At 43.2% G+C, this 14,285-nt stretch overlaps 1 protein-coding gene across 1 annotated transcript in view; it reads left to right on the top strand.

Annotated features, from left to right (window-relative positions):
- Positions 1–14,285, top strand: part of unc5b (unc-5 netrin receptor B) — a 63,108-nt gene that overhangs the window by 41,772 nt on the left and 7,051 nt on the right. Inside the window, exons 2-8 of the mRNA XM_085369419.1 lie at positions 4,859–5,089; positions 5,381–5,524; positions 5,927–6,030; positions 8,164–8,344; positions 9,165–9,332; positions 10,256–10,420; positions 12,350–12,382. Coding sequence (XP_085225545.1) covers positions 4,859–5,089; positions 5,381–5,524; positions 5,927–6,030; positions 8,164–8,344; positions 9,165–9,332; positions 10,256–10,420; positions 12,350–12,382 — 1,026 coding nt within the window. The remainder of the gene's footprint in view (positions 1–4,858; positions 5,090–5,380; positions 5,525–5,926; positions 6,031–8,163; positions 8,345–9,164; positions 9,333–10,255; positions 10,421–12,349; positions 12,383–14,285) is intronic.

Here is a 14,285-nt window from a genome sequence, read left to right as displayed (position 1 = left end):
AAGTTGAATGGACAGAGCAAAGTGCTTTGAATCCAGGAGGCAAGAGGGAAGGAAGACTGGAGTCAGGGGAGGGCAAGAAGGAAAGCATTGCCACGTCATATACGAGGCAATGGGATGCTGCACCGCCGATTGTTTCTGATATAACTCATATTTTTTTTCTATAAAAAAAATAAAAACTTCATGATCTTGCCAAACACAACTTAACCCCGTCTCTTTTGTAGTATTTCTCTGTCGCTCGACCTCTTCAAAGTACTCTTCCTCCTGTGCTTTATTCTCTCATGCTTGCTTTTCTCCTACTTCTGAGTGCAGTGTTGGGATAGTGAGGGCACTGAAGGGGACAGTAATGACTAACTCTGTAAAGGTAATGATAAAGTACAGATGCTTTAGACTCCACTCTGGCTAGAGGCGCTGGGGCTAAGAAAATTACAGTCATTCATGTGTGTGTGTGTGTGTGTGTGTGTGAGAGAGAGGGAGAGACAGACAGACAGAGAGAGAATGAGGAGCAAAAGAAAAGAGAGGGCAGAGAGAACAACAGAGAGTTTCACAGGCTTAGACAAAGACAGACATTGCTGTGATTCATTTCCCTTGCCAGTTATTATAGCTGTCCAGTGTGTGTGAATTTGTGTGTGTGTGTGTGTGTGTGTGTGTGCGCGCGTGCCTTATTGTCTCTCTGCTCACCACTTGGCTTTGAGTGTCTCTTGACCTGTCTTTGGCCAGCTCTCTTGTCTTCCCATCCTGTCACCCCTGTCCAGACGCCCTCTGTCTTTCTCCCACGCAGTCCTGCCTTGAAGTGACCACTGTCACTTCAACTCTCCGTTACGGCGAACTGAAGCTCTGCACTTCACCACACAGTCAAACGTGAAGGAGGGGACTCCTTCATTTGCAGATGAGTTCAGCATGCATGAATAAGAGTGGTTGAGAATGCTCTGTATAACTATAGGTTGTCATCTAGTGTCTGGGTCTACTTGTGCCTATGTGTTCACACAATTGTGTGCTCTAGAAAGGAATACCCAGAAGCCTGTGTTTGCTGTCTAGCTGTCTGCTGTCTGTCATTAGAGTAATAAAAGACTTGCTGTGCTGCACGGTGAGGAGTTCTTGTCTTTAAGGCTCCTCCATTCCGCACAAATTGCCAGCTGCTGAGCTCTGATGGATGTTTGTATGGTGGCCCAAAAACACAGGTTCTACTTTAAACCCCTAGCTCCATTATCCCAGACAGAGATGCAGGGGAGAAAAAGGGTGTCTGTCTGTCCGTCTCCTTCCTCTGTCATCTAAAAGTGTTTTAATTAAACTGTGCCTCTCTGCAGGCCTCAGAGCGCACACGCGCGCACACACACAGACACAGCACAGAGAGGGAGGTTTATCCAAATACGCAGTGCTCTCCTTCCATTCTGTCTCCGGCTGAACCGCCGCCTCTCTTTTGTTTGTCTTTCTGCAACCGTTCTTTTTCTGCCTTTCCTCCTTCTCTCTCCGTGCCCCCTCTCATCGCGCCTGAAGAGTGACAGGCTGTGTTTTCAGCCGATGTTTGAACACAGAGCGATCAATGCCGGACAAAGGGAAAAGAGCGGGGGAGTGGGGCGGGGAGGGGCGACACAATTGGTTGTTGACAGAGAATACAAAGTTTGAGGGACTGGAGGCGACAGCTTAGCAGGGAGAGAGGAACCGAGAGAGGGAGAGAGGCATGCCAATGAATGCGATTCATGCTCATGGTTAAGCATCACGTTCTGATGTGTTAACTTCCATTATTCATAATTGTTTGTGTTTACCTGCTGGTATCCTCAGCATTGTGCATGCTTAATTGAGCGTAAGTGACGTAAAAGTGCGAACACCTGCTCTAAGGAACAAGTGGGTGTTTGTTCCTGTGTTTCTATTTGTTTCGCTGTATTCCTCGGAAACTCCTTGAGGATCGCCCTTGGCATTTAGAAAAAAAAAAAGTCTAGTATGATGAAGCCACTCTCGTTGAACTAAAGTAAAATTTAGTTTTAAGGTGTCCATCACTGACACAAATATTGCACTGGTGGCTAGCTGGATCGTTTACGATGCATTAATGCTCAGTGAAACAGAAAAAAAGTATTTGAAAACCTTTATTGATCACGTTGAGCTCATCATCACCGTCAGCATTTCTGCTTTTACTGTACACTGCCGAGGTCTGGGTGGGTTAAAAGGTGAGGGTTCAGTTTAAGGTCACAGGTGATTGCAGTGACTGGAACAATGAAGTGTTTGCGTGGGAGAGAGAAAAGAGTCAAAAACAAGACGCTCCAAAACAGCGATCTATCCTGGATCGCTGTAATGCCTTGAGCAGCTGATGGATTTCTTGTCTCTGGCTAGCCCTCAGTTGTTGGTAATTCTACTTTTACCTCAGCTAGACCTTTTATAGTCATATAGATGTGACTTTACTTGAAGATGGTACAGCCTCCTGAATACCATAAATCCTCGTTGGCCTTGGTTTCAATCCTGCTACAATTTTTCTCTCCTGCTTCCTCTGCGAGCTCTGCGCTCTGCTTTGCTTTCCCTAATGTCTCAGACAGAATCTGTCAAGGGGAACAGTGGGATGAGAGTGGGCAAGTGCTCACTTTCCTAAAATAGGAGATGGTATCTTTCTAAGTACTTTCTCTTGTTCCCTGGTTGTAGAATACCTGATCAGGTTGAGGCTTGATACATTTTGAAAACTGAACACTGCAAATCTGCCTTGTTTAAATCTCGTAGTTTAAAAGCAGCTGAATTTGCTCACGCATCTCTCTCTCTCTCTCTCTCTTTTGTTTTAGCCATTCTGAATATAGAGGATGAGATTTGAGAACTGCAAGGCTGTAAGGCTGTAGTGTAGGAAAAGCACAGTTTCCAGTGAGCGGCTCCCACATATGTGAATTCATCTGTAGGCATACATGTGAAGTGAAGACAGCGCACCGAGTTCGATATGCCTTTAGCTTTTGGATTATCCTGACTGGAGAAAATGTAAATCTTCTTCACGTTAATGCTCATTGACTCCACATCATTTTTACAACCAGGTAAAAACAAGTTTTCTGCTGTAAAGTCAGACATATTAAAAATTTATAAGAACCTGTATTCCTCAGAAATGCAAGGGATGGGACCAGTATGATAGAGTGGGGCAAAATTAAAGGAAAACCTGGACTCCTCATCTCTACAATGAGGGGATCCAATGGCTGTTATGCCATGAGGGCCATTTTCCTGCTTCAATTCAGGTCAAATTATCCCCTTATAGAGAAGGGTCCCTGCAAATGAGTATAAATTGTCATCTTTAGGCTATGACTAGTCATTTTTAGACTGATGGTAGTGGTCTGTTCCAAAATGACAGTGCTACAGAGGCCCTGAGAGGTCAAACACACTGCAACTTAAGAAAACACAAGCAAATAGTAAAACACTTTAAATGAATGCAAAACAGACAATGGAAGTAAAACATTTAATCAAAAAAACTCTGAAGAAGCACTATATAAGACCCAGTCCATTTACCATTGTGATTATTATCATGTGATGAGAACACACATTCCCTGCAGCTTTTTCATCCTTACAAAAGTCTCAGTTTCTGTCACTTTTGCAGCTTTTATTGTCACATTATTGTCTTCCCCAAATCACCGCCATTCTGGTTTTTGAGCGTTTGCAGAGTTTTTCTACTTGCTGGTGGTGCTTAAGTTGCAGTGTGTCTGACCTCCCAGGGGCTCTCATCTAAAGGGGTCTTTGAATGTTTTGGTGAGAGATAAGCTGACGTGAATCATCAACAAAATACCAAATGAGCGACTATATTTTGGGAAAATGTTTGAGGCACTTGTAGCCCAAATGCCAAAATGCACCGAAGCTGTTCAGTGTCCCAACAGTTTTTATTTGTTTTGCCTTTCATTAGTCACCTGTGTGTAGCTGTTCAACAAAACGAGAGAACATTTGGAGCAGCTGACCTATTGCAGCTTTCAAAGTATGCCTACACTTTTTATGTATGTGCTACTTTTGTGCTAACTTTTCATGTTCAAAGCAGACCCTTATATCCCTGCCGTGCTGTCACACGGTCTTTTCCAGTCCACCTGTGCACCTACACACTCGTGCACACAAGGGTAGAGTTCATGTAATACATATATGAGTTGCAGCACGGTTTATTTTTATACATTATTGTAATATTCTTGAAGCTGTCCAGGCCATTTTATTTATTTTGACTACTGTCACAACTTTTCCTATTTATCTGTATAGCACGCATTTTGTCACGCATTATCAGTCCATATACACAAATCTGTCTTCTGCAATAAACATCATTGGTATACTGCTTGGGATCTACTCATCATCATTAGAGTACCGCGTCTGACAAAAGAGGTCAGAAAGACTGTGTCCTTCCTGCCAGGAAAAGCTTTTGACAGCTTTTCCAAGACGGACGTGTCACATCGAAAATGTCATGGGATAATGTGCGATCAACAGGACTGACCCGCAGAAGGTCAGCGGCTCTCTGCTCCAGCTGAGAAGCACAGACTCTTCCAGAGAAACTAGAGCAGGGGGTCTGCCTTGTCCAGATTGCTGGTTATACAGGGAGGCAAAAATGTCACTGTACTTCTTCCATGATGGTACAAACTATCAGCACCTTAAATGTCTTCTTGAAATGCACTTACAGAGTGGCTTTCCCCCGAAGCTTGAGAGGGGCACACAAAATAAGCTGTCATACAGACATTTTCTCCCTTTCGATGTGTGATAGGTTAGTGATATGGACAAATTTGGCATTTTGCTTTTTCCATACCTCCTCGTCAGTGAGGTCAGCGACCAGGAGAAGCCGCAGATTTGCCATAGATCAGATTCACTGCACTGCTCTTTTGTCAGGTCGGTAAATAATTTCTATTCCCCCCCCCCCTTTTTTTTTTTTTTTCTCCAGAGAGCAGCGACTACAGCGAGGCCGAGGTTCTTCCTGACTCCTTCCCGTCAGCGCCGGCAGAACCTCTCCCGGAATTCCTGCTAGAACCCGAGGATGCTTTCATAGTGAAGAACCGTCCAGTCCAGCTGCGCTGCCGGGCGTCACCCGCCACCCAAATCTACTTCAAATGTAACGGAGAGTGGGTGAACCAAAACGATCACGTCACTAGAGAGAGTCTGGACCAGATCACAGGTGAAGACCTGCACGCTCACACACTGTAAACACACACACACATACACACACAGTAATGTCACCTTGTATTTTACAGACATAAACATCATCCTCAATTACTAACATCATTTTCAACTACATAATCCATTAGCTCCTATAGGATTTTATGTGCACGTTAACTGCTTTTGGCCTGCAGCCAATGCATTATTTATATGCACTGTGAAAAATGTGCCTCACTAATCTCTCACTCTCCTGCTCTTCCCGTGTCTCTCTTCTCTCTCTCTCTCTCGCTCCCTTTCTCACTCTGCACAGGCCTGGTGGTGCGGGAGGTGGACATCTCAGTGTCGAGGACCCAGGTGGAGGAGCTGTTCGGACTGGAGGACTACTGGTGCCAGTGTGTGGCCTGGAGCTCAGCTGGCACCACCAAGAGCAGCCGCGCCTACGTTCGCATTGCATGTCAGTATCAAGGCGGCGTGTTTGCACATGCTGCACGTATGCGTGTGAGAGACAGAGTGAGAGAGCAAGAGGAAGAGAAACAGCGAAAGGGCAAATGTTTTCAACTTTCTCCTTGTCACACGCGTCAGTTTAAGTATATATGCAAATAAATTGCCGTAACACTCCATCTTGATCCCTGGTGGTAATGTGGGGCGCGGTGTGATTGACACGTCGCATGTTTATGAGAGTCTGGAGTGTGGAAAAATGACACAGTTACTGAGGCTTTTGGGGGCTTTTCCTGGTGTGTGTGTGTGTGTGTGCGCGTGTGACAGGCAGTGTCGCTGAGATAAACTGAGTGTCACTCTCTGCTGTCACAGGGCAGCCTTCACTAACTGCTGACTGCATGTGTGTCGCCCTCTGTAGACTTGAGAAAAAACTTTGAACAGGAGCCTTTGGGGCGGGAGGTGCGTCTTGAGCAGGAGGTGCTGCTGCAGTGTCGCCCCCCAGAGGGCATGCCTGCTGCCGAGGTAAATGCTTTTCTCCCCACCGTCACTCTCATCACCTACAGATGAGGACTGAATTTGTAACCCCCCTATGAAATTTAAAGTCTTTGTCAAAACTTTACCAAGGACTTTTTTTTAAAGAGCATAGGGTTTTCAACATTACAGCATTTCTACACATACTAGCTCTCTTTAGAGAGCATAAATTATCTCTATTTGCACACAATAACAGAATTATTTCAGAAAAAAGTGATAAAAGCCAAGATTATTAGCCTCCTGAAAAACTGACCTTTTTATTGAGGCGTATTACAAAACTAAGGGTTATCGTCCAATTTACACACAGCATAAAAACTTCAGCAAGGGTTTGAGCTGTCACTTGAGAAAGCATCACAGCAAAAACAAAAGAAATCTGTTTAGACTTAAGAAAAAGAGTTGTTGATGCTCGCAAAGCAGGAGATGGATTTACAAAGTTATCGCAGCATTTCCAAGTGTCAAGAACTGGAGGGAGAAGTATGATCATGAAATTCAAAGCGAGCCATACAGTACAGAACAAGCCTGGGAGAGGCAGGAAGCAAAAGATTTCAAAGGCTCTGGAAAGAAAAGTAGTGAGAGATGAGTCTAAAGACCCCAGAATAACTGCCAAGACACTAGTGAATGATTTAGCGACGTCAGGAACATGAGATGAAACTGGAGCGCTTTATCCGCAGAAGCGCTGCTCATGTTTGGAGAAAGAAAGGAGAGACATACAACCCAAAGAGCAGTGACCCCATCGTGAAACATGGTGGTGGGAGTATTATGCTTGAGTATGACTGAAAGTAAGAATCCTGACAAGATGGAAGGAATCAGGAACAAAAATGGATATGTGAAGATTTTGAAAGAAAACTTTCAAAGAGAACTACCTCCAAATGCTCAAAGTGAACGTTACTGACTGACCTGCACAAAACTCTGACTTGAATCTTAATGAAAAATCTGTGGGGTGAACTGAAGGTCCATGCCAGAAGACCATGAAATCTGAACTGCAGGCTGCAGGCTGTTATGCAGCAAAAAGGACGCACAATTGACCATTAGCATTGGGAGAGCTAATCATTTTGACCCTGGTAGTTTTTGTGTTTTCTGAATAAAAATCGTATTTATGTGCAAAGTAAAATATTATAAGCATCCAAACAAAGACACGCATGTTTGGAAAAGCTGTGTTAAAAAATTCCTTGCTCTGTTTAACGGCACTTTGGAAATACTTTTAAAGAATGAATTTTTCATAGGGGGGCTAATTTGTTCCTCTTCTGTAGCCTTTTCAACACGTTCACACTCATATTTTTCTTCTTGATTCTGATGAGCAATAAACAGCTCAAATCCTTTTGTGTTGTGTTGTTTTGATTTCAGATTTATGCTGTGCAATCTGCAACAGCATAAAACAAAAGGAAAGAAAGTAAAGGGCGAGATGCTGACATTTTGACACCATCAATAAAAGAGTCACTAAAACACGCAAAGAAATATGCTTGTGTCATGTTTTAACACCAAGCTAGTCTAACTGTAAAACCTTGTATCTGAATTGCTTATTTTACCCACATTTGTATTGTGAAAGCTGTCTTTTTCTTTTTAGATACCTATTAACCAGGAGAATTTTGACATAAAAAGCACGTTACGTAAATTTCAAAATAAAAGCAAATTGGTTTAATTATAAAATTATACCAATTTTGTTAATGTAATCAGTTAGTTATGGATTTTTGCCCATTAAAAAGGCAAAAATTAGTCAAAATAAAAGTGAATGAAAGACATTTTTCGAGAGAAGAAACAAATTAGTGTTTTTGCTTGGCAAAAACAATCACATTTTGACTGCATGTTTGATCAATACTTTGTGTTGTGATGGCTTGATACACTGCAGGTTTACCGTGTTTACTGAATGGCTCTGTGCGTGGTGAGATGACTCATATTTATGCATACACACCTGCTGATTTTATGTGAAAAACATCGAGCATCTGAGACTGTGAGAGCTAATTTCTTGTTTTCTTTATATTTACTCATTGTGAGTGTGAAGCGCCTGATTTGTAATTTTATTTTTTTATTTTTTTATGTTGGATAATTATAACTTTCATAACCTTTTTGAGGCTTCCTCATCTTTATTTCAGCGGTATGTGTCGGCCTATTCTTGCTTGTCTCCAGGTTGACTGGCTGAAAAATGAGGACGTCATTGATCCATCGCAGGACTCCAATTTTCTGATCACAATTGATCACGATCTGATCATCAAGCAGGCCAGACTTTCGGACACGGCTAACTACACCTGTGTGGCTCGAAATGTGGTTGCCAAAAGACGCAGCAGCACAGCTACGCTTATTGTTTATGGTAACACATCCGTTTCGCACCCCCTCCACACCTCACACCTCCTCACATTAATGACACGTTTGCTTTGGATTAAAGAAAAAAACTATGAAATGCTGGTTATGAATTCGACTTGTGACAGCATGTAGCCATTATCAGAATCATCTGTTTGGTTCTTTGGTTTAGTGATTCAATATGCTGAGCAATAACTGACTGAAAAAAACAATGAATTGTAATTTTAGCCCCTCTTGTGTAAATCTTTAATACTCAGTAAACTTAATTAATGGTAGAATTTTTTCAGTAGATGTATATTAGCAGTTAAACCACTAAAACAAATTTAAAGTTCTGCTAGTAAACCTTTGATCTTTGGACGAGTTTAAATTATTTTTACTTTTATGATTATTAGAATATTATTACCAACATTACTGTAGACCAAGCAACTCCACTTTCTGCAACTGCAGCAGCCTCTTCCCACCAGGAGAGTGAACGATGCACACAAGAAATACTTAAATCGCACCCACATCATGCACCAAAAGCACAGCTTTACCCTACAAGCAACATGATCCCAAGCATCCACTGCCAATGCACTGCTTTGAAAAATCAAATCTCCTATCAGGGCCCTACACAATATCAAGCATGTTGTTTTAATGTTGCACCTGATTGGTGTAAGTGTGGTAGACAGATTTCAGTAAATATACCTCAGGAGGTGATCCTGGCCATCACTCACTGATATGTATGTTAAATATAATAGCAAGAGTTGATAAAGTGATTGTCATGAATGTTAAAAATCATCCACGTATTAACTTTCAGACTTGCTCACTTTGTCTCATTTTGTGCGTCTCAGTGAGCGGAGGTTGGTCTTCTTGGACGGAGTGGTCGGAGTGCAACGCTCGCTGTGGGCGTGGCTGGCAGCGTCGGACACGCAGTTGCACCAATCCGGCCCCTTTGAACGGAGGAGCCTTCTGTGAGGGCCCGCCGGTACAGAGAGTAACTTGCACCACGCTATGCCCAGGTGAAGACCAGATACTCATTTGTTGATTTCTAAAATGTTCAGATTTTAAGTAAACAAACAGCTGCCAGTTTTGTTCCTCAGCTGGAGATAATTTATCTGAAAGTGCTCTATTGAGGTGATACGGTACTATGAGGTATTTAAGATAAGATAGGGCCTGATTCATCGAGACCTTGTATCTGAGGAGAAGGATTTAATGTCCATTCAGGATTTAACAGTTAAGAGAAGCCAGTATTGGAGAAAAAAGCTCTTTTCAGGGAGCATTTAAAGTGGCCTGACAATAATAAATTAGATGAATTATTGAATTGAACTAGTTTTTCAGCATCACTCTGAGACAGGACGTTTCTAATTTTAGAGATATTGTGCAAATGCAAGAAAGCAGACCGTAACATTTGTTTAAGATGCTCATTGAAAGACAAATCATGATTTAAAGAAATCCTCCCAGTGTTTCTGGATGCCTGATTAATGCAATCGAGTCTAAGTACCTGATTAGACACCAGGCCTAGATCTTTGCTTTCTCCATTCACCATTCAATTTCAATAAACATTGTCTGATCATATTTGAGGTTGTGGTCCATGTTAGAGAAAACCAGACGACTGTTTACTCCATCATAACTTTTCCCAAAGAGCACAGAGGAGTGTTTGCTCTTACGAAAGCCGTGGCTTCACTGTTAAGAGGTGCCTGCACTGGGAACACAGTGCAAAGTTGTACAGTCACATAACATCCTGTCTAGACCACCCTAACTCCAAAGCACAGAATGTTGTTTTTTTTTTTTGTGCAAAATTGTTAAATTATGCACTTCGAGCCATTACATATGCATCAGACTGCATTATAACAGCATGCCCAACTCCCCTTTACCCGAAGCGATTAAACTGTTTTGCTGTTGGCTTACTGTAAAGTGACTCACATCTCTGTTTTCATTCCAGTGGATGGAGGATGGACTGAGTGGGCAAAGTGGTCCGCCTGTGGGACAGAGTGCACCCACTGGCGCAGCCGAGAGTGTCAAGCCCCCCCACCCATAAATGGAGGAAAGCACTGCAGTGGCAGCATGATGGAGAGCAAGAACTGCACTGAGGGGTTATGTGCAAGAAGTAAGTGTCCAATATGTTGGAACTGGATGTTAAACATCAAAGCTGGGTAAATATTTGGCTTATGTATATGTATTTCTTCATGTATTTAATGTAACCTAATACTCTCCCCTGCCTTTTAATAGAGACCACCATCTGTTGAATTCACTCACTGATGCTTATAGTTGATAGAAGATGGTGTTATTGATGTATCCATAGGGGTCATTTCCCTAACAGCATAATTTCTCCTTCAGGTGGTTGTTGAATTGATCTCGCAGGCGCGGATTTCTTTGCTCACACTTTTATAAGACATATTATATTTCAAAGCTATTTGGTAAGAAACTGTATTCCCGAGGCGTTGAGCCACTGCAACATGGTGAGAGATATAAAAAAAAAAGGGGGGGGGGGGAGAGGGAAATCGCAGACAGATGTTTCAGGAGGAAAAATTCAGGTTCACAAGGAGAGCAGGCAACTGATCCACATCTAAAGAACCACAGATGGAGAGAGAGAGAGAGGGGGGAAAGTGAAAGATGTGCGTGGAGTGGGAAGCGAGCATGACACAGCCAAGTCGAAAAATTAGCACAGGGAAGAGCATATGAGAGTGAGTCAGACTCGCGCTGACACCCAATGTGCAGCCTGTGATGAGCTGGGAGGAATCCAGCTGACAGCGCATTAGAATCTTAGAGATGCACATCCACAAAAGGCAGGGCGAGAGAAATACATTCAAGCACACGCTTAAAAGACACACACACAGAGATGCAAACACGCCCAAGTATGCAGAGACAAACCTTCTAAATGCACGTGCAGCTGGGTTGCAGAAGGTGTGTGTGTCGCAGGGGGGATCATATGCACACTCAAACCAATGCTGAGCGTCAGCCGTGTCAGCCACACACACACATGCGAGTCCTGCCATAAACAAGCTTCCACAGAGCACCCACTTTAGACGGAATACGCTGCTGTCCGATCCGGCTGCACGTAGCCGGCGTTCTAAGGAGGCCATCGGGGGAAAAAACGAGCACTCGAGTGGCTCTGACAGGGAGCGAGGATGAGAAGCACTGTGCTGTCGAAAATCTGTAAATGTGTCAGTCTGCAAACTACAAGTTACTGACTGACTTATTCATGTTCCCAGCACATCATGTATGACTATCCCGTGGTCACAAACACAAACACACCTGATGATATTAGAGCTCTTTGCATCCCTCGCACGCTTTAATCAGAAATCAGACTCTTTAGCTCACGCAATGTTAATCCCTCCGAGGATCGGCTAAATACCCCGAGTCGTAAATGTGCAAATGCTCTGAGACACCGCAAACCCTCATCTTCATCGCATCCTGGTAGATTCTAATTGCAATTGGACAAATGGCAGCATCTGGGGAAGCCATTTGTGCGTTCTGATGATGCCACGGAGAGACGCTTATTTGATTTGAGATCTAGTCAGCGACACAATCCTGAAAGATGGTTTCCATATTTCCTCAAACCACTTGGTGATGATTCACGCCGGTGTTATCGTAGGAATGATTGTTCCCGTCAGCGGAGATGTTTTTTTTGTCCTCATAGGATGAAGAGGATAACATTCAGGTTTCAGTCTACTTGGTGTCAGTCATGTACCACACAACCGCCAGAGTCCTGGTTCATTTTCTGAAGCAGCCTCATCCATATGATACTGATATTATTCAGAGTGTTATTTTTCCTCATGCCACAAATAAACAGTTATGCTGAAATTTATCTCACATTTTCGCACATTTCTAGAAGAGGTTTGTTTGTTTGTTTAATATGAATTTATCATTTCTTGCCTGTAGTATGCATTTTATGTTCACAGATTGAGCTATTGTTTACGTTCCTGTTTTGGCTTTGTATTATGTTATTGCATCTTTCATTTGCATAACAAACCAGTCCACCCATTTTTTACATTATGTTTTTTTTTTTTGGTTTTTTTTTCTCCTGTTCAAACAGATAAAAAGATTTCTATTGAACATACAAGCCATCGTAAGTCCACCTTCCCATGACTTTGCTCTGTCACCGCTTCACGCCGCTTGCCTTTTGCGTTGTGTGTGTCGTGTGTCTCTCTGCTCACGCAGGTTAGGACTCCTAACACCTTGCGTTAGCACGTGGGGCTGAATGCGTGCAGCTTTTTGTGTTGCCTGTCTGTCCGTGCTTTTATGTCAGCTTGCATCACGCTCAGCGTAGACACGCCTCACCTTCTTGTCCAGCCTGCTTATGAGTGTTGTTATCCACGCTTGTCTAGTGTGTTGACTAAGTGTAACATTGGTTTCAGAGCTGACTCAGTCCTAGCATGTCTCATCTTTTGTACAGAAGCTTATTGTGATTGTAAAGGGGGGGGGGGGAGGGAGAAAAAGCAGTATCTGATTACAAAATGCTGGTGTAATTACACACACTGCCCAGAATGGTTTAGCGAGAGCTACTCCGTCATGACAACTCTGTTATGGAGTGAGCAAAATGACATGCCTCTAAGCTGAGACTCCTTGATCCATAGGCTGTGTGGTAGAAGCACAGCGCTCGCAGGAGAAAAGCCCTTGATTTCTGTCTGACTCTCAGTTAATCTGTGATATAGTTTACATTTGAAGTGATGGTAATTCCTCCAGCTCAATGTGATGTGGACTCAGGGGAGAGCAGCCTTAGTAATGCACCTAATTCGCTATTGTTCCGTTTCTGGTAATAAGTGTGGACGGCTGTCCGATTCGGTTCAATCGCGCCACGTGAGCATGGGAGCTCTCCTCTTCCACAGCCTGCCTGCCTCCGGCTTTCTTATCCTCCACCCTCTCTTCAGCTCTAACCGCTGCTCTGTAGTGTCTTTGGTTGTCTTCTTTCCTAAAGCACTGCTATCCTTATCTCCTCTCCCCTCCTCAACACACTTATAATCCCTCTGTCCTCTCTACAAATCACAACCTTATCTAACTTCTTCCTATCCCTTTTGCCAAATTGCCTCTCATCTAGCTCTCTCTCCTCCTGTGAGTCTATCTAGGCCGTCTACTCCTTCTCCCTCTCCTTTTTTTTTTTTTTTTGCTCCTCTTCGTCTCCCGCCAACTTTGCTCCTTGTCTTCTCTTCTTTGCTACTGTGGCGCGACTCCCTCACGTGTCTGGTTTGGGTCTGGCTGTGGCGAGCCTGCTGACCAGTCACAACCAATCACCCAGCCAGAGACGTGGGAGGGAGCTCGGTGGGGAACAGGTGAAGTTAGGGCCAAACACCCCCTGGAGGAGCTGTTTATTAATGGGCCTTTCAGGGATGATTTCTATATTTAAACTGACTACATGGTGCATAGTGACAGGCAGACCAGAGTGAAGCAATCGTAAAGTATGTCTTTAAAAACAACAAAGTGTCCACAAGTACTCCAAAGCCACAAGAATTATTGGGCCCATTCCTCATAATCATCATCATTTTTAATGCACTTCCAGTGGAACAGATGGGCAAGAAAATCCACGGGCTTTGCTCCGTGTAAAAATTCATTTCTAAGTTTCAGCAAAAGCTACGAGGCTTAAGCTGCCTGATTTTCTAGGTATGAATAAATCCATCTTTTTCTCCCCTGATACCAATGATACTCAGAGTATCTGCATATGCTCAGATAACGGGGCTCTCTTTTCCTCTGCTTACTGCATGCAGCTCACTGTTATCTTTTTTATGGAAAGTAACACTATAACAGGGGATTAAAGTCTCAGACTGCAGAAACAGTCAATTTTATCATATCATTGAAAAGACAATGCAATTACTGGTCACATAATGGCCTGTATGGTGATTTAATATATCAGATCAGTGGAGTATTTTCTCTTTGAAGCTTTTCAATATTAATTGATCTCTTTCAGTTTCCTGGACAACATGTTTATGTTGAGCTGTAATAGTACGGCGAGCACTAAAATGACCGTAACTCTAGTC

This window comes from Diplotaxodon limnothrissa, linkage group LG13 (assembly GCF_057381915.1).
Source record: "Diplotaxodon limnothrissa isolate DT_005_m linkage group LG13, D_limnothrissa_male_GT1.1, whole genome shotgun sequence".
NCBI classification, from domain to species: domain Eukaryota; kingdom Metazoa; phylum Chordata; class Actinopteri; order Cichliformes; family Cichlidae; genus Diplotaxodon; species Diplotaxodon limnothrissa.
The sequence above is the reverse complement of the archived record's forward strand: the minus strand, read 5'-3'. Positions and strand labels throughout refer to the sequence as shown.